This window comes from Halichoerus grypus, chromosome 4 (genome assembly GCF_964656455.1).
Source record: "Halichoerus grypus chromosome 4, mHalGry1.hap1.1, whole genome shotgun sequence".
In the NCBI taxonomy this organism is placed as follows: Eukaryota; Metazoa; Chordata; class Mammalia; order Carnivora; family Phocidae; genus Halichoerus; species Halichoerus grypus.
The window spans coordinates 117,857,670-117,884,015 of NC_135715.1; the positions used below are offsets into that span (position 1 = coordinate 117,857,670).

Sequence of the window (26,346 nt, forward strand, 5' to 3'; positions counted from 1 at the left end):
ACCAAACTTTTCAGAGAAAGTTTGTTTTCTTCCCAGAAGCTTTCTGAGTGTGTTTCTGAGCAGGATGTTGGGATGGTGCTGCTTGTGTTTTTTGGCTGAGGCTGCATGTTCGTGATAGAACTTGGGGTTTTCTCAAGCCTCCCATGGGTGCTGGTCCCACTAATCTCTGCCATCCTTCTTTCTCCTTAGTCTCCTTCCCACAAATCAAAGAGACAGCAGCAAGAATTAATTGCAGAATTAAGAAGGCGACAAGTGAAAGATAACAGACATGTATATGAAGGCAAAGATGGTGCCATTGAAGACATTATCACAGGTAAAAGATATTTTCTCCTGGTGGCCCGTAGAGACCCCACTGATCCTGCCCGTAGTGGACTACTTGCACAGTTCGCTGCTACTTTTGTCCAGGGTTTACAAGGTCTTCAGGTGACTTGATGCAGATCCAGAATTATGTGGAGGGACTCCATGCTGGTGTTTCAGGTGTATTTCTAGTAGCCTGCATACTGCCTGTCAGAAAACCCTAGCACCCTCTGAAGACTGTCTTTCTCGTTATCAGTGGAACCCTGCAGATTTCACCAGGCTGCTCCTCCTGATGGTTTTTCCACTGTCTTCGATTTGTTTCCCTGCTCCATTTCCTACCTTGTGGCCACTCCCACCCGCCTGCCTGCCTAATAAGTACCACTGACAAGGCCCATGCAGGGCTGCGTACTAACCACGGTCAGCGCAGGTTTTTCCAGCATGCTCTTTAAAAGCCTTTTTACTCATTCGAAGTAACTGAAGACAAGAGGAAATCAGGATCGTCAGCTAGGAATGAGTGGTGCCCAACCCAGCTTGGCTGTTGTCTGATGAAGCTGTAGCCTAATGCTTGCTGCTTGAACCATCCTCCAGAGATGCTGCGTTCTCTTACCGTTTGGGACAATAATTTGAGCCACTGTCTGTGGCAGTGGCTGCAAGTGACTTTCACTCCTATTTCAAAAAATAGGAGTACTATTTTTTAGCTTCCAAGATACTTATCACTTTTTTTTCTTGTAGAGAATTTTAAAAATATGCAATGCAAAAGTACAGAGAATAGCATGATGAGTTCTCTATACCCATCACCTATCAACAGTTCCCAACTCAGGGCCAGTCTTGTTACATGTCTGCTCCCCATTCCCCATCCTCTGGGATTATTTTGAAGCAAATCTAAGACCTACAATTTCATCTAGTTATATTTCAGTGTCTGTGTCTTCAAAAGATAATGACTCTTTAAAATAAAGAAACAAACATAGCCAGACAGAGTATCATTGTCACACACCTCCAAAACTAACAACTTTTTCACATCAAATACGCATTAGTCACGTTTCCTGAGCCGTCCTAATTTTTTTTTTAAAAATGTAACTCTTAGAATTTTGACTTCTCATTTTTTGGGAATAGCTTCACATCATAGTTAGGGATCCCAAACGGCCAAAACCACCATTTTTTTTTCCACCAGCTCAGACCCAAGGAAATAAAATAGGTACATAAATCCCGGACAGGAAGTCAATAAAGAGTTTCTGGCCCAGAGTAAAGCGGTCTGAGTCGTCAGTGGCTAGGTAAGTGGCTGATGAAATGCCTGCGTCTGCATCTGGCGCCACATACAGTCCATATGCGCGTGCCTGCCCGTATCTCATCGTTCCCTCGGCAGCGGTTTACACGTGGCACCCCCAGGTAAAGTCCCCATTGTTGGGCACCTCTCTTTGTTTCCCCGGCCCTGAGGGAGCAGCTCTGCCGTAAGCAAGACTAGGAGCAGATCTTTTTGGGGTAAGCACCTATTTGCCTCAGTGCCACAGTATGATTAACTTGTAGGGAGAGAAGCATCCAGCCTCACACAGTAAGAGTTCCTTTTCCATCAGTCTGTTTCTCCATCTCAGTGACCCCTGGCTTGTCAAATGAGCAAAATGTACGGTTTCTGTTTGCCTAATCTCATCGGAGGTGAATGAGTATCTGCTCACAGATACTACAGTTTTTATTCTCTTTAAAATATTTTCCATTTTCCACCCCCCGAGCCCCAGATTGAGTACCTCTTTTAGACTTTATGAACTCCCTTGGGTATAAATTGCCTTTCCCCGTCTCCAGGTATGATTAACAAAGCACTAACTATGTACTAATATGATAGATCCTGGCTTTTTACTCTCTTCTGTTTGTCTTATTTGGCTGTCATTTTCGATGCAGTGCTGAAGACTGTGCCCTTTACCGCTCGCACCGCCAAGCGTGGCTCTCGATTTTTCTGCGAACCTGTTCTCACTGAGGAATACCATTACTAAACTATTACTCTTTCTCACCTGATGCTCTTAAAAGGTTGCTACAGATTTTTTGACCTCTTATGTCCCTTTGTATGTCTGTTAGGGCCACCCAGGATGCTAGCTAGCATGGAATCGCCATCTCCGCCATGTTATCTTTTATGTTGCATTCACACTGCATGGTTTTGCACGTCAGTCATTACTGTTTACACACTGCCACTTTCAATATATCTATGAATCCACATGGCTATGGTGGTCTTGAGTGTGTGTGGGTTAGAAAAATAGTATAAATAGAGCACTACTTTTGAGAATTAGCATTGGGATCAGCTAGGTTGTTAAAAGACTTTTGGGCTAATGTCTTCGAACACAAAATGATAGTTAATAACAATAACTACGATACCTAACATTTATTGAGCACTTGCTGTGTTTTAATGGGTTTACAGATATTAAACCAGCCTCCTTTCTGTATTCAGTTACCATGCTTTGATAATAAATTGGGCTGTAGGCAAGTGCTCAGGAACACAAAGTGCCTAAAAGTTGAAAAATGATTTGCAGAAGGAATTGTGAACTACACACAGTTGTAAATTGGGTCTTTCTTAACTGTCTTATACTGTCTACAGCCATCATCCGCAGTATGATGGAGCTCACGGTACAAGCAAAGAGCCCTTTGGACATAGAAGTCTGTATGAGTTGATATAGGCAATCAATCCATAGCTTTATACTCAGCCTCTTTTCCTTCTGAGTGTCATGCCCGAGTTTAGCTATCAGCAGCTCCACGTTGGAGCAAGGCTGTGAGGCAGAAAGGGAAAACAAAGGCTTTAGGAGCTTCCCATAGTCTTCTCTCATTCGCGCTTCTTCACTGTGGCTCTGTTCCCTGTCAAATCTAGGGTATTTCTCTTGTGATGAGATCATACCTGGACCTGCATTTTTGGTTAGGATGGTGGCAACCAGAAATACTAATAGCAAATACCTATTATTGGAAAATGCCACTGTTCTTAGAATTTAAAAAAAAATCCCAAAATTTTCAAGAGGTAACTGCCTGCCCTTGGTTCCCGATGGCTAGATAAGAAACTTCTTTGCAGTGCCCAGTTGATTAGAAAAGGGACAAGGGAAGCACATACTCTAATTGGAAATATCCATTGTGTAACTCCCATGCTGAGATTGACATGGAACAGGGTACGAGTTTGTTTTGTGGCGTTAACTCTTCTGTGAATTGCGCTTGTTACGTATGTTCCTCTGTCTTTTAGGATATCAGAGGATGTGGTGTATCATTGTTGCTTGCTCTGCAGTGTACTTACCCACCAGTGCTTATTAACCAGGCTAGACACTGTCGTCTACTGAGCTAATGTTCCTGTCAGTTTTGCTGCTGGACTGTCTTATCATTCTGGAGCCAAACTTCAAAGCAGCTTGGATTTGGGTGGTCAGAGAGCTGGGTGGGAAGACACTCTGATCTTTCCCTTGTTTTATCTAACACCTCTTGTATTAATGGCCTCCCACTCTCCTCCTCTGTTGGCTAACATGCCGGGTATGTTAAGCACTAAGTTGAATTGCTTTCCATTTTCATCCCATTTTTACTTAACCATCATTTTGTGTTTTTGTTTTTTTCTGTTTAGCCTTAAAGAAGAATAATATCACTAAATTTCCAAATGTTCACTCGAGGGTAAGGATTTCTTCTAGCACACCGGTGGTGGAGGATACACAGAGCTGGCAAGCATCACTTTTTACTTAGCTTCCTCCTCTCTCTGTATGCAGATCAGTGGTTTCAGTCTATGGCTGAGGGTAATACTGTTGAGAGTCTGACAAGGGGGAAGTCTTTGTAACCTCACATTCCAGTGATGTGAGGCAGCTTCTCTGTTGGACTCTTTGTGGCTTGCTTCCATGTTTTCAAGTGTGATGGCTTGGGCAAGGGTATTTGCTGGTGATTGTACTTGCTTTGGGTGCTAGGCTGTCCTTCCCCTACCCTTTTCTTGGCCTTCGAATTAATCAGTTAACCCCTTTTGATCTGAAGAAGCTGAGAGCCAAGTCCTGGCCAGGGAACATGATCTATAGCCTTTGAAGAAAGATTTGGATCTTTAGAGCCAATTGTTCAGAAGACTCGGGAATTATAGAGCTACAAGTCATTGCAAATCCTTAGCCAGAAGTGGAATTCTAACCTTCCCTTACCATTCTGGGCCAGGAAGCAGAAGCTTGAGAGGATTAGGGCATGTAAAACTATTCTTCCCTTGAATTTAGAAAGAGTAAGGCAGGGTGATGAATTCCAAGGGGTCGGGAGTTGGTGCGGACTATGCTGAACCTGAGAGCATAGGTCTCAGCACTCAGCTCATTTCTTTTTGCCATGTGAAAATTTGGGCTCAGTATTGCCAGACCCTCCAGTTTTCCAAGGGAAGTCAGAATTCCTCTTTTTTTGGATATTATCTATTAAAAGATCAGGAAGCTGTATTTAAAAGTATAAGTTGGGGGCTAAATATTTTGTAGGCCAGATAGGGCCCATTAGCTCCATTTTCAAGCTCCTGAGTAGGTAAAGGAATAAAAAAGACTCAGTCTGGTTTAATTCTGTTATGTTCCGCCTTCGAAAGAATGTTTCCTAACAGAAGTCAACAATACGAAGGGAAATAAATACTAACTAAATGAAACAGTGGGGAAAAAAGTACACAGCCTGCCCTGACCCCATCAGAAGCAGCTTACCTGCTGGCTAGGCTACCTACCTTAAGTATTCATCAAGAAAGCATGATTTCATATTAAGAATGCTTACATAAAATAAAATTCCTTTGTTCATCCCACTGTATTCTGCTAGAACAGTGCCTGCTTGAACCAATATGCAGTGGTTGATTCATTCATTCAACAAGGCTTTTTTTTTTTTTTTTTTGATGTTAGGCATTTTTAAACATTCTGTGCATTTGCAATACAAATTGGAGAATGCTGGAAGGCCCAAACAACTTCTCCCCTCCAATGAAAAACAGGAAATACTGGGTGGCAGGAGACAACGTACAGGAATGGAGTATTATTTTGATTTAGTGACTATTTTTGTTCAGTGGTTAATTGAGCATTGTGTTTCACAAAATAAAAAATAGACCTCAGCTAATACTAATTGAATAAAAATAACAGAACCTCTGCCTACAAAATAAGCATAGTGTCCTTCCTTGATTACAATTCCAGGTAAGATTGGACAGGGCAGTTGGTTTATTAATTTTGCAGTTTAAAATTCATTACAATTATTGATATTCAGGTTTCCAGGGGAAAAAAAGGGCAAAACTAAGCCACAGCCTTTTCCAACTGAAGAAACATTTCAAAGTAAGACTCCATCCAGCTAGATTCTCTGGCCAGTGACAACAGTTGCCTTTCCTATATATTTTTCTAAAAGTTCCAGATTCGCATCAGTATTACATCCTGCTTTAACTATTGAGGGCAAAGTACATGTCTTTGGCTCAAATACTCAATGGATTTGAAGGGCCTGTTGGCTGACTCTCCTACCCAAGCTGCTTTGATTGGCTGCCAGCTGACCTTTGTCTTTGCTTAGACACATGATACTAAAGGTTGCAGTTCTCTCATTGATACTCTCCTCTTTACAGATCTTAGAAACCAACCATACAGACGAGCCGATGCGGTGAGGAGAAGTGTCAGGCGGCGCTTTGATGATCAGAACTTGCGTTCTGTTAATGGTGCCGAGATAACCATGTGAACCTGAGACCTGCCTGTATGAGTAGAGAGTATGCGTGAATGAAACTTTCCACATGAACTTTACGTGCTACCATTTAACTGCAACCTTGAACATTGACAAAATATTCTAAGGGCTCAGATTTAGCAAACACGTAGGAATTTAAAAATGATGGGCTCTCCTTTCAACCTTTGTTAACAAGTGCCTAAAAGTGGAAGTACCTGCTCAGATTAATCAAAGCAATAGGGTTTGATTTGATTAGGTATCTTTTTACACCAGTATATTATCCAATTTTTTAACCAAAATGTAAATTTCGTATTACACTCGTTATCTGCCATTGTGATTGTCCCATGATGGCACACCCTGGTTTCCTGATAAGTTGTAAATAACATGGATGCATCTGCTGTGGGTTTCCTTTGCTGAGAGCTCTTTTAAGGAATTGCGTTTGTGTTTTAGACATACCCATCAACTTTGTCTTTTTAAGGGCTTGCAACATGGAAGAAGGAAAAAGTCACATAAGCTCCTGTCCATAACCAAGCCCCAGCAAAGTACAAACAGGATGCATTGCAGTGGCAAAGAAGTCACTCAGCTGTGTCTCGTTTTACATTCTACACTGCTATGCTAGGGTATGATGCCCCGTGAGAGTTCACCAGTATGAAAGCAAGGGTATGATGGCATACAAATTTGTGTAAGATTTTTTTGCAGTACTGTGTTCTTCAGCTAGAGGCAGCTTTTAAAATAATAATGCAAATGTATTTATTAGCACTAAAATTAACATCTCAGTAATCAGTATTAGGATTTCTGAGACCATTACGGGCCTATCCTGAGAACAGAAATTGGTGCCTTGCTAGCCAGGGAGAAGTTCACTAGCTCTATCAAGCATTCAAGATTACTTCTGCTAGCTAGTAGTGATAGTTAACCTAGCCTTATTCTCCTGACAATCGCAGGTCCCCACCCCCACTTCTTCCTCCTTTTGTAAATCGGAGTTGTATTTGGCATCATTGCTTTATGGGGAATTGCAATTAAATTGCTTGAAATATTCACATTGGGATTAAGCTTAAATGGTATGTAATGGGACTAAATGGCCAACTAAGCCACTGTTATTTTTCCTTCCTCTCTGGCAGGGCACTTGATCCATTCCAAAGTCAAAAACTGGACTAAAGCCGATTTGTACTTTTCATAATAAACATTCTGCTTCTGGCTTACCTTCTTGGTACATTACATCAATATATTAATTGTAAAGTTTATTGTATAGTATTTAACCACTGAATTTCTTATTTTATGTTGTGCTTATGTGAACTCCTTGGTGAAGGTCCCATTTTCCTTGGATAATGTGTAGTTATATGATCTCTTTTTAAATGTACAGATATTTTGCTATAAAATTGGTGCAGTTTTTTATGGTTTTTACACTTTAATTCCCACCTTAGCCTCTGGGTAATATTGTAAATATTGTTTAAAAATGCATCAGCCTGTGCTATACAATCTGAATGTTATTTTAACTTATAGTTTTTTTTTAATATATATATTTAACTACAAGGACAGCTTAGGGATCAGTTAAATTTCACTTTAGCATACCTATTTACAAAAAAATTACTTTTAAAACTGCCACCTGCTAGCACATTTTCTTGAATGTGTACTTTAAAAAAGAACATGCCAAGATTTTGTCTGTTAACATTGATTTTGATGAAAAAAGCAATTTGACCATGATACACCACGAGTAGTTGGCCCTTTATGACAAGCAGCTGTTTTCCAAAGCTCAATGCTAATAAGCATATATTAAAATAATTGCATATTTATTAATCAAATAGACAATAATGTTGGCATGTTCTTTTCTGTTTATTAATGGGCTTGCTTCTTAGCAATATTAGAAATGTTTTATAAAAAAGCAGTTCATGTTACTTTTCTGGTCTTTTCATGACATATGAGCAAATAAACTATTTACACTACTATCCTGTAATATGTTGTAGTCTTTGAACGGCATACCTTAGCGGGGGGGGGGGGGGGTTACAGGTTTTATATACTTTTATCTTCTAGGAAGTTGTATCTTGCTGCTTGCCCTCATGATACAAACTCTTGATCACTTGCTGTATGGAACGGAAGAACCTAATAGATTTTGGTAGTGAGGGATACATCTCCAAAATTGTACTTACCAATTTATTGCTTCCAGAGAAACACTGGTGTTTGGTGAAGATATTACCACCACCACCCCCGCCCCCAAATTTGTTGTGTTAATACGGATAGGTTATGTGTGGACTGCATAGAGGTTACCCTGCAACCAACAACTACATTGGTTGGCAAGGTACGTACAAGCAGTTTGGCCTCCATTGCCCAAACATGCTGGTATTTTTAACGGTAATTCCAAATCATCAGACTGTGCAACGTTCAGTATATTCTTTTTAGGAAAGCAAGGAAATTTGGTATTTTAGAAAATTGGTCAAGTGGCTTAAAACTTTAAAAAAAAATAAAGGTTTTATTTGAGAGAAAACATGTGTGGAGGGAGGGACAGGAGAAGCAGACTCCCTACTGAGCAGGGGAGCCCGACGTGGGGCTCGATCCCAGGGCCCTGAGATCATAACCTGAGCCAAAGCTAATCCACCTACACGCCCCTCAAAATAACTTTCTTACAGAGACATGGATTAGTTTAATTATTGTATTAAGTCTTTGTTACCAATTTAGCACTCTTCTTACTGCACCACAGTTATACAATGTAATTGAAGCTTTATTTTATAAAGAGGGGGAAAGTTAAATTCCAGTTAGTGAAATTCTCTAGTTTGTGCCTCATGGTAAAAGAAATAATATCTTTAATATTCTACAAATTCAAAACGTTTTCAAACCCAAAGCACAGCAGTAAGTTCAAAGGAGATAGATATGGTTAGGTATGGGGCATTAGATACCATTAATATCCACTTTTAGAGATACTTACCAGTGATTCAGAACTAAATCTTATTCCCAAGTCCCAATCCTCTAAAAATCTAAATTCTAATCCACTAAAATTCATTGATTGCCCAAGGGACCCTGCTGACTCAACAATGCTTAGCACAGAATGGGACTTGATACCCATCACTGACTGTGGTTCAACATACTGGATTTTGTTAAATTACCTTTTTACACTGCAAGACCTACTCTTATGATAGCTTTATAACTGGCATACCTATTAGCTTTAATATTTGGTAAAACAGCTCTTAGCCCTAAGACGTTTTTTAAATTATCAGAAATGTCTACAAAGATGATCAGCTCAGTATATACAAAAGGACTAATCTGATAGTTTTTCATTTCTCTTAAAACTAATACCCGATCTAATTCCTAATTCCAAGAAAAAATTTGAAGAAACAAATGCATGAAGTGTTGGTAAGCTGAAACAAATCCAACTTAGTAAAAGATGCCATTTTTCTAATAAATTATATTTATTTACAAAAGGTCTAAATTTATATAACTATTAGGTTCTTTACATCAGAACAATATATAAACAGAAGAGAAAATCTGGTAATTACAAACACAGAAAATAGAAACCTGTTCCCCCTTATTATTACTCACCTTTCAGAACAAATCTTCAGTTTAGTTGTAGAGAGGTAGGCAAGAGAACAAACCTACCAAGTTTCAGGCAGGACCAAGATAAAGGAATATTTGATACCCCAAGGAACAGCGTAAAAGGGCATCAAGAAATGGCTTGGTTGGATTATGATCTGATTAGGCAGCCACTCTGTTTCAGTCTATGAATGAAAAGTGGGGTGAGGGGTTGTTAGCTAGCTCCCCTGAAATGGAAACATCAATCTAGGCCATTATACCTGGGGCAAGTACCAGTCATTAACAATGAGATGGCCTTGAAGTGTAAATCATATTGAGTCACAAAAGCAATTTCTATATAACAAGTTTTTTGAAAAGCACAGAAAATCTACAATTAAGGAACTTAGGCCAGGAAGACACACTAAATAAAATGAAGGGCTAGAGGGAGTGTGCAGGTACTTGCGGCAGAATCATCTCACTTCCCATACCTCACCCTTCGTTGGAAATAGCCTGAAATGATTAGTTCTCAATTTGGAATTTGGGAATTTTGCTGCTGTTTCCAAGCATGGCCTTTAAAGACTAACCTAGTTAAACATTAACTCTTCAAACAGAAGTTTACTACTTTTAAAGTACTGTGGTATCTTAATTTATGAATATGAAAAAAGCTACATTTCAAATCATCACAAGGGATTTTCTTTCCTACTCAGAAACCACATGGAAGTTCCATGTTCTAACAAGCTTTTGGAAATTTCTGTTGTAAAAGAAGTTAAGATATAGCCACTAGAACTTATCTTCAGTGCACTTCAATTATGTATGTGGCTTTAGTTGTAGGTTAGTACAGTTTATTGCGATGATGCTTTTTCAAGCCCTATAATACAGCTGCTGGGTACCATGGATGCTGGATGAGTGTATGTCAACTATTTTACATTCATTCAATATATGCCTACAGTGTGCCAGGCACTGTTCTAATCCACAGGATATAGCAGTGAATGAAACACAAATCCCTGTCTCCAAGGAACCTGACCACCATTTAAGTTAACACAACTGAGAAACTTAAGAGCAAGGTAAGATTTAATAAAGAAGGTAAGAATTATTAGACTGGTATATGCCATCACCAGAACCATGAAGTAAAACTGTAAGCCTATTTAGAACGCAATTCCATGAAAAATTACTCATGACATTATTTTGCTTTTCCTTTATTTAAAATGAGTGGTTTTACTTAGAGAATGTAAAAGAAAATTGTACCTGATACTGAGAGAGATACATCCCCAAGGGAAAAGAAGTCTGATTTAAGATACAAGGAATTAATGTGCTTTGCCTCATTTTGCTTTTAGAAATGTTTATTTGGTTCCTTATTTTGTAATTTACATTTAAATTACATAATATTCTTAAATATTCTATAAACTTATAGCATTCATCACTCTTCCCTGGGTACTATTTGATTAGAAACCGTTCTCTCTCAAATAGCATCTAAGCTTAAAAACAAAACAAAACAAAAAACCTATATGGCTACCCCTCTCTGGATGCAAAAAGAAAAGTGGCTGCCTAGTCAGCACTGAGTTGACCATTATCACTGGAAGAAAACCAGGATCATCTAGGCAAATGCTTCTTAACAGAATACAGGCCCTTTGGTAAAAAAAAAAATTATGGACTGTCTTTCCAGAAAAATGTACAGAGATGTTTCCGTTTTTACAGTTTCTTCACTCTACCACTATGAATTAATAAGGCCTTATTCTAGGCCATTTTTATTTTATAGCTGTATAAAATGAGGCCCAATTAGCGAAGTCAAGCTGTGACATATCATTTTCAAATTTACTGGGAGGCATAAAAAGTGAAGTTTTTATTGTTGAAAAACATGAATAATCTCTATTTTTGAAGCTGCTTTGGGTAATAATGAAATAGCCTTGCTGTGTTTAAAAAAAAAGAAAAAGGACCATTGCTTTTATTTAAAAGCATTAAGTTATTTAAATAAACTTGGGAAAGTGCAAAGAATTCATCATACTTGACTAACTCTTCATACAAATTCAATTTTCCCATACAGGAATTAGTGGACTGGGAGAAAATAAAAGCATCAAATATTGGAGATTCTGATTTTAACTATTATAATAAATCTATTAGTAAATTTAATCCAATAATTAATATTAATGATACAGAGGGAAGAAAAACCCTCAACATTTACCGAAGAGTCTGATGCTTAACTGAAACGTGTAACTTCCCCTTATCTGAAAATAAACACTTTCCTGTTTGAACACATTTGTTCAAACTCTGAACATTTCTGTTTAACTCTAACAGAACCAATATTCTAAGACATTTCAGCTTTTACCAGACTGAAAATTTAGAAACCTAATAGGTTAAAAATATTCACATAGAACTCCTGTAACAAAGTCTTCCCATCACCTGTGCCCTCAGACTGTACAGTACCTTTTGGTAACTAAATCCCACTTGATGGGATCATTAAAGGTAGACAAGGATTATAGTCACTTCAATTACATCTTTTATAATAACGCTGTTATATTTTGAGTTGCCATTTATTCAGTAATTGTTTTAAGGTCAAATAATTTTCACGGATGAACTATAGAGAAACTTGAATTTGTATTGTAGGAATTTGAGGTGTTAAGACAGTATCTCTAAGAAATACAGAAATCTATTTTGAGGACATGCTAAAACATATCAATAACTTTTTATTTAAATAGAAAAATTAAAACTTTAAAGTTGCACTTAAAAAAAATCATCATTCATGGAATTAAAACAAAATTTTACAGATTCTAAAATCTCTTATGAAACACCACACTATTTCTGCCAATATCGTAAGCATTTTGAAGATTTTGCCACTGACTTCCATGTCAAGTGTTTGACATGATTAGCAATATTAACCTATCATTACGAGACCTCTGAAAATTAAATCTAGGCAACTCCCTATTGCCAAAGTTTATATTTTTTGGTTCTAATATACAATAAGAGACTAACCTCCAGCAAGCAACTTGATTACTTCACATCTTCTAAGAGTGATTCTCATTTTCCACAGTCATGTCAGTTTTCACAGCAGAAAAATGACTTGGCAGAGAAAAGTTTAGAAATAACTCCCCGCCCCCTCCCCCCTTTTTTGAGGCTTTCAACAGTGGATGCTAGATTTAATTGAAACAGTAGCAAGGGATGGGGAAAGAATAGTCCTGGTCATTTGAACTTCTCAAATTCATTAGAATGGTGAAGGAAAAATAAAATGAAAGTTTTGTTCTTCCAAATCCCAACTTGAAATAGGATCGCTCGAAGTGTCCAAAATAAAAAAATACCTAATGCCAAAGACTATGTGCTAAAATTTACTTATTAAAAAAATCTCCTGCACTGAAGGAAAATAGTATAAATTACATTACCAACCTTCAAAAGTTAGCATGTAAAGAGTATTCTAGCTTCAAACCATTGCCTCTCTAAAGTTTTCTATAGGAAATTTGTAGCTCAAAAACAAATTACAGGGGCCTCAAATGTACTGATTTATAATATTCTTAAATATTAAAAAGGAAAGGAACCTAGCTATGTGGATAGATGAAGCAAAATTTCAAGGATTTAGTATCTTTAAATGATCATACAATTTTTTTTAGAGCTGAGTAGTTTAAGTAGAAATAAATACTAGTACACACTAGAAGAGAAGGTTTAATAATTGATAAAAATGTACAAAAATATTCAAATCAGAAATGCTTTAGAATGTGTACCACGAAGTCAATACTTCTCAGTGAGTAGGGAAGGTAAAAGACTTCCTCAATGAAAAAAAGTAAGAGAAAAGATCGGATTAAAAAAAAAAAAACAACTGTTAAAGAAAATGTTTAAGTCAACATTGATTTTTGTTTCAGACAAGGATATTGCAGCTATCACTTAAAGTTTGGTGGCACATTCTTAGTAGGTCCTTAAGGCAATATATTTAAACTAATTTACAATTTGATTTGATGTTAACTTTTAAAACATCACCTCAAAATAATGCCCTCACAACAGCCTTTTTTTAAAATGTATTCAGGTGTTTCATAAAAAATAATGGTGGCTTTATTATAGTAGTGCTCATTAGCACCACTATAGTTAAGGGTCTACCAGGTTTCCGTTAAGAACATCTATTTCTGAGTTCACCATAAAAGATCATATCAGCTTTAACCAGTTGGGTAGTGCACAAAAAAGCAGTTTTGTCAGTTGCTGGTGCTTTTTTTGTACTACTAAATATCAAAAAAATTTTCATTATATCTTCAAAATCCAACTTCTATAAAGTAAATCAAATCGCCTCATGACTTAGACTTCAGAACAAAGTAGAGACATCTGCAGTTATCAGTAAATTGCCACCTTTAATCCATCCTGCAGTGCCCTATGAAAGGGTCACAGAAAGACAGTTATGACCGTATGAAAATATGATTCTTGATACAGAATCAAAAGTTATTTTCAATTTCCTTTGCTTTTTATAAAGTCCACAATAACAATACTTAAATGCACTTTTTTTTTCCTGTGATATAATTAAAACCCAGTGTTATTTCAATTGAACTTTAAAATAGAGTCCCTGGTCTGAATTAGACTTTAAATCATACTGTAAACATATATTTGGTATAATTTATTGATCATCATCCAGTTGCTCCAAAAGGGTCCTTCTGCGCTTTTCCAATTCCCCTTCACTCAGTTCACTGCCAGAAGTATCCCAATTCCCCTGAAAAGACATTGAATACATTTACATTTAATGTCAGTACTCAAAAGGTTAAGTAGTATTGAACCTTTGAAAAAAAGGAACCAAAATATATGGACTGTCTTCCACAGAAACAAGCCCATCACAGGGTTTAGGACTGACCTCTTTCCCAAAAGCCTATTAATGAGTTGCTAACTACTCCCTGGTTTTACTAGGGGAGACAGTGAACTCAGAACAAGACTTTTATATGGTACTACTTTCAGTTTGCATTAATATGTAAATCAGGCAGAATGGTACACAATGGTTTCTTTCCCTTCCTCTTCCACCACTGAACATGAAACATTTTGTTTCCATTTAATGGAAGTTGGGTGTTCATTACCTAAGGCACTATATTCCTTGCTAATTTTGTAGATTCTAGGTTGCCTTCTAAGTGTTTTATATTACAGAAAAGTATTATGCTTTAAGCATACTATCCTTAGATAAACATTTAAAATTTATGAGGACAATACTTAGACTGAAAAACAATTCAAAAAATAAAAATATTGTTACTACTGGTGAAAAACAACCTTTAAAAAGTAGATCACCTATTCTTCCCTTCAGAGATTTCATTTAACTGACTACAAAGAAGAAACTGTTAAGCTGCTATTAAGTATTCAGGAAATCATTCTTCACCAAGGATGTGCATCAAACTCACCAGGGCAGCTTTTAAAAAAAACCTCCATATCAACTGAATCAGAATATCCAGAGGGAGAACCAGGGCTTATCTAAACAGTTTAAACTCTCCATGGGTCCATTTAGGGGCATTACTCCTGCTAAGTCCACAGTATTTGTAGAATGGCAAGGCTAAGAAGGCTTGTGTTACTTTGCTGTCATTTACACACATACACACACAGATGGGAAACTAAAGACTAATGTAATTTGATATTAAAATGTTAACTTTGTAGTCCCCCTCCTATCCCTTTGCCTTCACCTCTTCCCTCAGAATGATTACTCCTAAAAGTTACTGGAATGCTACCTTTTGAAACTGGATTTAGTACTGACGGCTGTGCATATCTGGAGAACCCCTGATCTGTGTCTTATATTCCTCAAAAAATTAGGTAGAAAATGTCCAGTGGTACTTTTTACAACTTACAAAGTAGAAGACCATATCCTTTTTCTTAGTGGATTAAAACAACAGTCATGGAAGACTTATTTTTGAGGAATATACAACTTAGAACACTATTTTGTGTGAGAGGCAGTTAACTGAATTTTCATTGTTTTCTTCAAATGGTAGCCAACTTGCAAAAAGTCTATTCAATGTCATACAAACCACAATATCCATTTTTTATTTTGAAAACACAGGTATGAAATAATTCTGAACACTTACAGAATCCTTTCCAGTCTTTTTCTTAGGTGATTTGTGTTTTGATTCTGATCTTTGTCTAGTTCTGTCTTTTTCACTTTCTCGGTCTTTTTCTTTTTTATCCTTCTCTCGCTCAGCATCTGACTCTGGAGAGTCCTGTGTAAATTAAAAATAACATCAGCATTTTGATGAAGATACCACTATGTTTTTTCATATCTCCATATAGGTAATATTTAAGAACATCCATGTATTATTATAGGGCATGTGTTCCTAGTATGGTGAAATTGAATTATTAACCTCAAGGATTCTGTAACATTTCCAAGATTCACTGGAGGGAGTTGGTCTTTCCTTTGGGAAGGATGACATTCTGATACATTAACATCACAAAAGAGCTTCACTAAATTAGGGAAGAAAGCACACAAGATGTGGATTATATCTATTATGTAAATGTAGACAAACATTATATTTTCTGCCAACCCAATATTGTTGGTTTGTTCAGATATATATAGAGAATGCTGTGATTAGCTTAATCACCTAATAGGTTGACCGTTATATAATAAATTCTTTCCTCAAAACTGCAACTAAAAGCAGGATTATTATTTTTTAAGAGATTTTATTTATTTAGCACATGTGAACAGGAGAGGGATAAAGAGAATCTTCAGCAGACTATGCGCTGAGCGCAGAACCCAATTTCACGACCCTGAGATCATGACCTGAGCAGAAATCAAGTATGGAATGGATGCTCAACCAACTGAGCCACCTTGGTGCACTGAAAAGCAGGATTTAAAGTGCAATGTCACTGCCTAAATAAATGGTCCTTTATTAGACATGTATAAATTCGAGTGAGTAGCATGAAGAAAAAAAAAAAACTCATTCAACAAGTAGTAAATACCCAGTCACTTCTGTTTTGAAAAAGCTCCTTAGGGTATCTTGATGCCTATGTAAAATGAAGAAGTAAGAGTAGAGAAGTAGGTGAATGTTTAAACTTGTGATTCTCACCACAGCGGCAACACACACACACTTGGGTTTTTCTCTAAGATTACTTTAAAAAGCCAGAGTGGGAATCTTAACACTGATGTGTGCTTGTTTTCAAAGCTCACTATAGAAGATTTTAATGGACGATTACAGTGAAGACAAACTATGTAATTCCCGAGTTTAGGTGTCCACCTGAACTGTGCTAGACTGCATAGGACTAGACAGAAAAGAGTTCTATCACCACTGAACAAGTTAAGGGCTAAAACCTAGCTGCAGTACCACATATTTAAAAGCTTGCTTACAGATTTATGTCTCCTCTTCTTGCTTTTCTTCTTATGTTTTTTTGACTTCTTATAACTTCTCTCTAAGCAGCATGAAAAGAAAAAAAAAGTCTGAATTTGAGGACATCCAAGTGCCAATGATTTTTTTCTTTAAAGTTTTATTTTGGAGAGAGAGCGAGCATGGGGAGGGGGTGTAGAGGGAAAGGGAGAAGGAGAGAGTCTTAAGCAGACTCGTGCTGAGCAGGGGTTCAATCTCAGGCGAGATCAGGACCAAGAGCTGGACCCTTAAGCGATGGTGCCCCACAGTTCCAATGAGTCTATTCAAGTTAAAAGAAATGCTTACCAGACTCAGCACTAGAAGAATGTTCTGAGGCAGACCGAGACTCTGATCGCTGTCTTTTTTTCTTTGAATGGCTGTCGTCATCATCTGAATCTGATCCCTATATATAATACATATAATTTCATTCATAATGATGTTAACAAATATTTCAACACATTTAGGGTACCATAATAAACTTCCTTACCGATCTAGAGCGGGAACGTTTCCTGTGATGTTTTTTAGATTTTTTAGAATGTTTCTTGTTCTTTGAATGATGATGTTGACATTCATGCTACAGGCGCAAAAGGAAAAGAATTTCAAAAGTTTACATTTACTTTAGAAGCAGATCATAAAGAATTTTTAGACGCTATACAAGTTATAAAAGTCTTACTCTCGTTTTGCACATTTAGGATGTACTTCCTTGAAACTGCAAAGAATTAGCAGTTAAAATGTTCTGTTCCTTTCTAACCATCCCATACCCACTCATTTCGATATCTAAAAACAACAAAGTATTAAGAAAGAAAGCACTCTTTATAGGAATGAGAATGGTATGCTTTAGTAGGGACAACTGATCAACTCCAGAGAAGTATAATCTGTAGAACAGTCACGCTACTTTCAAAACCAATGAAATAAAATTACATTCAGACATGGTTTTTCTGATCAATCTGGCTTTGGTCAGCGACCTAGGCTTGGCACCATGAAAAAGAACTACCTCAGAGCCATCCTTGAACTAAGATAAACAAGGCTGGTCTCAGAATAAAGCAAAATCTAATCCTTTTTTTCTCCACCCAAGGAGCATTCTCTTCCTAGTCAAACGTTAAGTCTTCCAAAGACAGTCTAACACCACATGAAATCAGAAAAGGAAATGTTGTCTCTGTGGATTTTAATTCATTTATTAATGCTGCAGTAAAAGCTCCTTGCCCCCAAACTTATCTATGGCTTTGAAAATAATTCTGCTTCAGTTTACAAGTAAATGGAAACAAAACATCTGACTCAGAAAGGAAGCTCCTTTTACTCTATGTCACTGACTGCTAAATTCTTTGTCCTTTTCTAACTCAAAGACTCAGATTACTAGGGTCCCAAAACTTATTCCAATGTAATTGGCCCTTCCCTATGCTACAATCCTTCAGCTCCATTTATGACCTCACCACTACTCCCAGCACAGGTCACCAGAAAATCTTGATGATTACGAATTGGGGGACAATGTTAAGATACTAGCTAGAGCTTCTCAAAATTAAATGTACATTCTATTCCAGTGCTTGAGAATCTTGTTGAAATGATGATTCTGATGCAGGATTTCTGCCAATGGCGCCTAAGATTCTGAATTATTAACAAGCTCCCAGGTAATGTAGATGCTGCTGCTCTCAAACACACTTTGAAAACACTTAGAGGCCAACAGGACTAGATCTAGAGACAGCTAGGAGATAATAAAGGTGATTGTGGATATATGTTAACAGAGCAAACTGTTGTCGACACTGAAATTCATTAAGAACAAGAAATTCAAGGAAATAGTGAACAATTAAGTGACCTGCAGTGCCCTATGACCACACCACGCCAACACTCTAATGTTAAATATATGCCAGCTTGCAGTGTGTTGTAAAGTATCACTATGTCCAGAACTGGTAGGGTAGCATTACTTGTTAAAAGCATTGACCCTGGAGTCAAACAGCCTGGGCTAGAATCCTTTCTCTGCAAATTACTTCTCTTTACCTCAGTTTGCTCATCTGCAACTTCACAGGGTTGTTGTGAGGATTAAGTTCATATATGTAGTGTTTGTAAAACTGTTAGAACAATGCCTGGCCCCACATAGGCACCAAATGTTTTTATTCAGTAATTACTAGTCTATTTAGCATATTTACTACATACAAGTACCTTAAATCTTCATCAAAATACTCTTATTCAGCTAATGGAGTAACTTGCAATTTTATCATTAGTTATTTTAACAAAAACTTACAACTTATTCCATTATTTTCCAGACCTCCCTGAGCACTGAACACATCTGACAGTGCAATATTTGAAATGTGTGCTTTAAAAGCTGTTTATGTTTTCTTTAGGTTTACCAGTCATTACAGAAGGCTGCTGAACTCAATTTTTAAAACACTGTAAAAACATGAAAGAAATATGAACTGTCCCTACGAACACATCTTTATATTCACATGCAAGCTTGGTTTCTTTTACTTAAAAGCAGTTTCTATAGAAAAATCATTTCCTTAACCATCTCAGGTAATGACATTTGTAGAGAAGCAGCATAATTTAAAAAACACACTTTGATCAATCTAAATTCAATTTTTGTTTATATTTTTATTTATTTTGAAATAGTGGAGTTAATTATGAGAATACTAAAATTACCTCAAGCACATGCATAAAATCTTTAAATATTCGTTTTCTTTCAGACTCTAGAGTTATGTCCTCAAATGCTGGCTCTTTTACAAATCTCTCCCGGATCTGAAAAATTCAGATAAGAATACGTGAACACCAAGAAAAGTATACCAGTATGACAAAAAAGAATCACAACAGCAAGTAGTAACTATGACAACCCCATCCCCTCAAAGTCTATTAAATTTCTCTTCCTCTGAAGTCCAAACCATTTTCAATAAATATTCCTAAATGCAGGGTCAGACTTGAGTTTATACTTTTAAATATTCTCCGTATATTTAATTTATACTCTACCAGTAACTTCAGCTTCTTTTTGTGGCTATAAAATGGGAAGGGAATTAAAGATATTTTTATCTTCAATTGTAAAGGAAACAGATCATTAGAAAGAATTTACAATTATACATACATCTTCCCAGACAGCATCCAATTCTATTGGAGGAGTAGCCTGTTTCAACATACTCTTAAATGCAGATTCTTTTCGTTTCATTTTCCGAGCCTCCTCTTTTTCTCGTTCGCGTTCACGAGCTTCTGCCTTTTCTAATAACTTTTAGAAAATCATATTTAATCAGTTATAATAGTACAATTGAAGTAATTCATCCTTAATTTAAGCATTCTCCCACCATTTCTAAGTTATGGGCCAAATTACAACACCAGTTAATTTGAGCAAAGGAAACTTCCATCATTAGCTGATTATCTAAATACATTATTTTCTTTTACTTTACTACTCAGTAAAATCCTAGTCATATGCCCTTATTTCAGTAGCCTACAGCTTAAGTACTTTTAGCTGAATATATTAAGAACTGTACTAAAGTAGTTTAGCACAAACTTTGTAAAGCTAGTTGTTTTTCATAGTAAAGATGATAACTTACACTGTTGAAAGCCAACTTAATATTTCCAGCATCTAATGTGGTTGACCTTTTAGTTGAACTGATTATGGCCACAAAGTCTTCGAAAGTCGTATTTACTTCAACTACAAATCCTTTATCCTAAGAAAGAGAAATCTTGTTAACACTAATAATACATAAACAAACACAATATCAACTTATAAAATTAAAATATACTACAGATTAACAGTAAATAGTAAGTGTAGTGTTTACCTTTAGAATGTCTTTTATTATTTTCTTCTCATCATGATAACGTGCTTTAAGATCCTCAACATAAAACTTGAAAAGGTCAAGTGCAGTTGATCCTAATGAAAAAACTAAAGAAGTCAAAAGCTAGCTCTAACCAAAGAGCTGCAATTACTTTTTTGTTTATAAAACAAAATAAAGCACCCCTCCATTCCCCAACATAACCGCCTTCCTCTCTGGCCCATCCCAACTACTATCATGACTATAAACTGGGAAGAAAAGAATCTCACCCGGTTGACCAAGCATATTAGTAAATCTAATGTCGGAACTAATTGTTGGATATAATTCCATCCAAGATGACATAGAATGCAGTTGTCCATGTTCGTGCAGTTCATCTAAAAATATCTGGGGAGGAAAACCCAACAATAATAAAAACCCATTATACTGAAAAGTCATCTTTAAGGACATTAGATATATTAATGTAACATGAAAACACATTAAAAACAGCAATATTTGAAACTCTTGTACCAATGTACCCAAATATGTTTAAGGTACAAAGAATACTTGCTCTTTGATGAAAATAAAATCTTCTTTTAGGCAAAAACCTCTTCTGCACTTCAGAGAAAAGGATCTTTGAAAAACTACGTTATTTTCCAGGCTTCAGTTTACTGTTCCTTAAGATGGAACATCATTTCACTTTTAAAAAACATATATAAAAGTACAAGTTAACTAGAAACATTAGGTGTTATCTCTAATAATGAGGCTAAAAATGTGTTTACATGTTGCCTGTAAAATACACTTTTTGTTTTTAGACACAGTGCCCAATGTGTTCTGGCTGGGTTGTTTTTTGTTTCTTTTTTAATGAATAAATGTGGGGCCTCTAAGAGGATGTATTTTACTGAAGTGATATATAGTTTGAAGTACCAAGACTCAACCTCATTATCTGATTTAAAAATCTATTTCCTGGGGCACGTGGGTGGCTCAGTCGTTAAGCATCTGCCTTCAGCTCAGGTCATGATCCCAGGGTCCTGGGATCGAGCCCCGCATCGGGCTCCCTGCTCCGCGGGAAGCCTGCTTCTCCCTCTCCCACTCCCCCTGCTTATGTTCCCTCTCTCGCTGTGTCTGTCAAATAAATAAATAAAATCTTTAAAAAAAAAAAAAATCTATTTCCTGGGGTGCCTGTGTGGCTCGGTCAGTTAAGCATCTGCCCTTGGCTCAGGTCATATTTCAAGGTCCCGGAATTGAGCAGCACGTCAGACTCCCTGCTCAGCGGAGAGTCTGCTTCTTTCTCCCTCTGCCCTTCCCCCCAACTCTTGCTCTCTAATAATTAAGTAAATTAAGAGTAAGAAATGTTAAGGTTTCATGGAATGAGGACTAAAGGAATGCTATTGTCTATGGCATTTAAGATTGTTTAGTGACTTTTGGCATGATAGTAAGAGTTTATTTAAAAGTCCTCTAGGTGGGATGCCTGGCTGGCTCAGTTGGTAGAACATGTGACTCTTAATCTTGGGGTTGTACAGAGTTCAAGCCCCACACTGGGCAGAAAGATTACTTAAAAAAAGAAAAAGTCCTCTAGATGATTTAGATGCACACTAAGTTTTGAGTACTATTGCCTTAGGGAATAGCAATGTGCCCTATCCTACGCCAAATAATTATTACCATTAAAGGAGAAATAAACTTAAGTCACTGTAATTTACCATTTATCTTAATACAGTGTTTAATGGAGGAGATCCTAGGTGGCTCAGTTGGTTAAGTATCTGCCTTCGGCTCAGGCTGTGAACTCAGGTCCTGGGATGGAGTCCCCTGTGGGGCTCCCTGCTCAGCAGATAGCCTGCTTCTTCCTCTCCCTCTGCCACTCTCCCCCCACCCACTCATGCTTTCTCTGTCTCTTAAGTAAATAAATAAAATCTTAAAAAAAAAAAAAAGAAGACTGTACAGATTCAAATTCTGGCACCACTACTTAGTCATTGAATTTGGGTAAGTCACTTCGCCTGAGTCCATTTCCTTATCTTATATAAACGGACATAACAGAAATAGTACCAACTCTTAGAAGGCCGTAATAAAAATTTAAGTGATTATCAATTTAAAATGTATAGCAGTAAACAGTGCTAACTGCTATTAATATAATTACTGAAATGAGCAATCTGGTGAAATATGAAATGCAAAAACTCATTACACTCCATGATATTCTCTATTAATGAGAGGATAAAAATGATATCTGGAGGTGAAAATGAGCCACTGACCTATATAAAGAATATATAATTTCAACTTCTACGTATAGCATTTAAGAACTATGGCCCATCCCCAAACTATATATGCCGTATCATTCCCTACTGTTCTCTAGACACTAAAAATCAACCAATGAGTCATCATACATATTTTTTCAGTCTTCGCTCATGCTATTCCTCTTCCCCAAGTGAAACCTTAATTGATTTACCAGTGCTCACCTTAAATATCAAATCTGCTACAGCCTTTTATGTTCCCCTGGCCTAAAATGGCTGTTCTCCTTGAGTTAAATGTGTATGGATCCTCCACAAAGCCTAAGTTAATGATCTGGGATGAGGAAGTCTCAAAATTGTTTCTATCACTGTTGAAGCTCACTAACCGTAGTATGAAATTAAACTAGAAAAGATATGTTTTTAATTACCTGAAAAGATTCTCTATTTTTACGCTGTCGTCTCCTTTCTCTCAGCAAACTCTTCTGTTTTTCTTCCTCTTCTTCTTTTTCTAAAGCTCGGATGTGTTCTTCAAAGCAAATTAATGCATCTTCTTTATCCATGTCTAGAGATTTTTCCAGTTAAATAAAATTAAAATGTCCATTATCAGTAAGGAAAGCAGTTTATTTACATTAACTTCCTTATTATAAATTTCAAATTCACCTTTCCAAAATACTTGTAATTAAACTCAAATATGACTTGTAATCACTTAAATAGGAAATGTTTTTAAAAAATTCCAGAACAACCTCATTAAAAGATCGCTTGAATTCGAGGGTGAAATAAAGACCATGCACAAGACACAATTAAGGAAAATATAACTGTTACTGTAAAGTTTGTCAGCAACATTAGAATTACCTGAGGAGCTTTTAACAGGATAGAATTTTAGGCCCTACCCCACACCTACTGAATGAAGCATGGTATTCAGAGGGGTAATCCACAAAGCTTTAATTTAAAAAGCAACTAGGTAAGTCAGAAAAAAAACCGGGGTAAGCTTAATGAAGGATAATGCTAATACAACTTTTGGTGTTTGCAAATCTCTAAAGCCATTACCTCAAGAAGACAGTGTGAGTAAAATTGTGGTAATTAATCTAGTTCATACTAAATTACACAAAAATGGCAAAAAACAATTTCAGGTTTGCTCTATAACAAACATATTTTAAGGATTATCTGATAAAGTTAGTATTTTCTTCCTGAATAATGAAACTCAATTAGACTCTATCTGGAAACCAATAAAACACTGTATTAGTAATGGACAAACAATGGGTGCCTGGGTGGCTCAGTTGGATTAAACGTCGGACTCTTGGTTTTGGCTCAGGTCAAGATCTCAGCATTGTGAGACTGAGCCCTGCATCGGGCTGGGTGCGGAGTGCTTAAGATCTTTCTTTCCCTTTCCCTCTGCCCCTCCCAACATAAAAAAAAAAAAAAAAAAGGAATGAACAAATTGTGTAACATTCAGTTAAGTGATCTCATAATAAAAGTAAGAATTCTTTGCTACTGGACTTCTAAAAAAAAACTTTCTCCCATTTAGTCTTTATTCTTACTCTGTAATTCCTCATCTTCTGCAAAAGTTGGATTATCCATCAGATACTGCTGGGCTTCAGACCAGGTAGTAGAGTATGTTACATTAGCCATATTGTCAAGTATGTTTTTTAAGGCTTCCCAATTTCTCTTCCGTAACTGCTTTGCTTGCTCCTAAATCAGAAGAATGAATACACATTTTGAGGGTCAAAGAAAGTATGGTATTTGAACTGCAATCAGTGAGAGTTTCTTTACATTCTAAATGCCCAAATTTCATGTTACCCGTTTATTTTAAATATCAGTACTACTTTTCCAGTGATCTTGTCCAACTTCTTAGCCTGGTAACTGCTTACCTTCAATTTTTTTTTTTTTTTTTTACTTCTAAGAAGCTGGAATCTAAAAATCGTATCTCCCCAACAACTCCATAAATCCCTCTTCCTATAACTATGCATTATAGACAGAGTCTAAAACTAAGGTTACTGTTGACAAGTCACACAATAGGCAAATGCCAGTCTTCAACCACTTTCAGGTATGTTCAAATTTTTGTTAATACTTACATTTCTATACATCTCAAGACTGAATAATACATAACTTACTGCAAAATAAAATAGATATGAGGTATTTTAAAACACTATTGTGCAAGCACATTTTAGTGGTAACAATTATATATTACTGCCATTCTTGTATAGAAAACTTACACAAATACATTATGAACAAAAATACTGAGTATTTTAAAAACTTAATGAATTAAAAAAAAAGTATCTTTCAAAGTGGGCATAAGACAGCCAATTAATGACAATTCAAGTAAGAGTTGGATAAATCTGTACCTAGTGTGTCCACATCAGTACTTACTATTACAGGAGCTATCCATTTTTAAATCTAACTTCTAATAAAGAGATCTGCTACACCACATAAATTGAATAAACCAAGCAACAAAAATGGACATGTTATAATGAAGAAATATCTTGTTTTATCTATAAATACTAACAACTATGAGTGAATAATACCTTTTCTTTTTTTGAAAGAAAGAATAAAACATCTTCATAGATTTCAAGACGATCACGTTCCGATATTGCATTCCAGACTTCCATCTCTCCAAACATTTGCTCTGCTTTTCTAGTAAAAAAAATTAAATGTTACTCTACATTACTCAATAAAAATTAATCCTAAGCTATTTTAATTTTATGGTAAACCTAAAACCACCCAATGAACACTCTAAGTTCATTAGTATATTATACAGGAAAACTTTTGGATAATTAAGAACAAAATGGCTTAGGCCTCCAGTCCTCCTTAGAGATGGAGTGGATAATTTTTTTTTTTAAGATTTATTTATTTATTTGAGAGAGAGAGAGAGAAAGAAGGAGGAGGAGGGAGAGAGAGGCAGGGAGAGGGAGAGGGAGATGGTGAGGGAGAATCCCAACAGATGCCCAGCTGAGCCAGGAGCCTGATGTGGGAATCCATCTCATGACCCTGAGATCATGACCTAAGCTGAAAACAAGAGATGGACGCTTAACCTACTGAGCCACCCAGGCGCCCCAAGGAGTGGATAATTCTAACTGAGCCATGTTTTGTAGTCAAGACTATATTTCTTAGGGTAGCTATAGACACTAACAAACTGTCCATGGAACTAAATTATAGACTTCAAAAAGTTGCCCAGAAATTTAGATAATACATAAAACAGGACTATTTAAAGAAATGAAGAATCTTTACCCTAATGCTTTTCTAGAAAACTGAGGAAAATAACAAAGTACATATGGAAAATGAACTTAACTTATTGCAAAAATGTTAAATTTCTATTTATATATATAATATATAATTAATGTATACATATATATGTATTTTTTTTTAAAGTAGGCTCCACACGTGGAGCCCAACGTGGGGCCTGAACTCACAACCCTGATAGCAAGACCTGAGCTGAGATCAAGAGTCAGATGCTTAAACAACTAAGCCACTCAGGCACCCCTCAGTTTTTATATTAAATAGAAAGGAGTCAGGCTTTAATTATTACATTCAGTCCACCCCTCTTTTGTTCTAGTCCCTAGTTAATAACTCAGTAAGTCTGTAAGTTAAATTCCACATTTAACTATTGATTTGTACCTTATAAAACTGCCCTACTCATAGTCATTTAGCTTTAATGAGCATATACTTTGGATTGGTTACTACACTTGGCAAAAAGTCTGACAC

At 36.5% G+C, this 26,346-nt stretch overlaps 2 protein-coding genes across 20 annotated transcripts in view; one reads left to right on the top strand and one right to left on the bottom strand.

Annotated features, from left to right (window-relative positions):
• The window catches only part of FMNL2 (formin like 2), a 302,761-nt gene extending 294,902 nt beyond the window's left edge, over positions 1 to 7,859 (top strand). For 2 of the 9 annotated variants that reach the window (XM_078070793.1, XM_078070799.1), the window contains 3 exons: positions 190 to 313; positions 3,869 to 3,962; positions 5,825 to 7,859. In XM_078070793.1, the coding sequence (XP_077926919.1) occupies positions 190 to 313; positions 3,869 to 3,962; position 5,825 (219 nt within the window). In that variant the 3' untranslated portion in view covers positions 5,826 to 7,859. Of the gene's footprint in view, positions 1 to 189; positions 314 to 2,187; positions 2,314 to 3,868; positions 3,963 to 5,824 lie in introns of those variants that run through there. The other 7 variants (XM_078070798.1, XM_078070801.1, XM_078070794.1 and 4 more) reach the window with 4 other exon arrangements.
• Positions 7,860 to 13,046: 5,187 nt separating this feature from the next.
• The window catches only part of PRPF40A (pre-mRNA processing factor 40A), a 54,106-nt gene continuing 40,806 nt past the window's right edge, over positions 13,047 to 26,346 (bottom strand). For 6 of the 11 annotated variants that reach the window (XM_078070803.1, XM_036085444.2, XM_036085442.2 and 3 more), the window contains 13 exons: positions 25,170 to 25,278; positions 24,186 to 24,336; positions 23,076 to 23,209; positions 20,719 to 20,833; positions 20,456 to 20,559; positions 20,228 to 20,344; positions 19,765 to 19,902; positions 19,332 to 19,427; positions 17,188 to 17,274; positions 17,007 to 17,103; positions 16,685 to 16,746; positions 15,432 to 15,563; positions 13,047 to 14,089 (listed from right to left, as the gene is read on the bottom strand). In XM_078070803.1, coding sequence (XP_077926929.1) covers positions 13,997 to 14,089; positions 15,432 to 15,563; positions 16,685 to 16,746; positions 17,007 to 17,103; positions 17,188 to 17,274; positions 19,332 to 19,427; positions 19,765 to 19,902; positions 20,228 to 20,344; positions 20,456 to 20,559; positions 20,719 to 20,833; positions 23,076 to 23,209; positions 24,186 to 24,336; positions 25,170 to 25,278 — 1,435 coding nt within the window. In that variant the 3' untranslated portion in view covers positions 13,047 to 13,996. Of the gene's footprint in view, positions 14,090 to 15,430; positions 15,564 to 15,704; positions 15,805 to 16,684; positions 16,747 to 17,006; positions 17,104 to 17,187; positions 17,275 to 19,331; positions 19,428 to 19,764; positions 19,903 to 20,227; positions 20,345 to 20,455; positions 20,560 to 20,718; positions 20,834 to 23,075; positions 23,210 to 24,185; positions 24,337 to 25,169; positions 25,279 to 26,346 lie in introns of those variants that run through there. The other 5 variants (XM_036085445.2, XM_036085443.2, XM_036085441.2 and 2 more) reach the window with 2 other exon arrangements.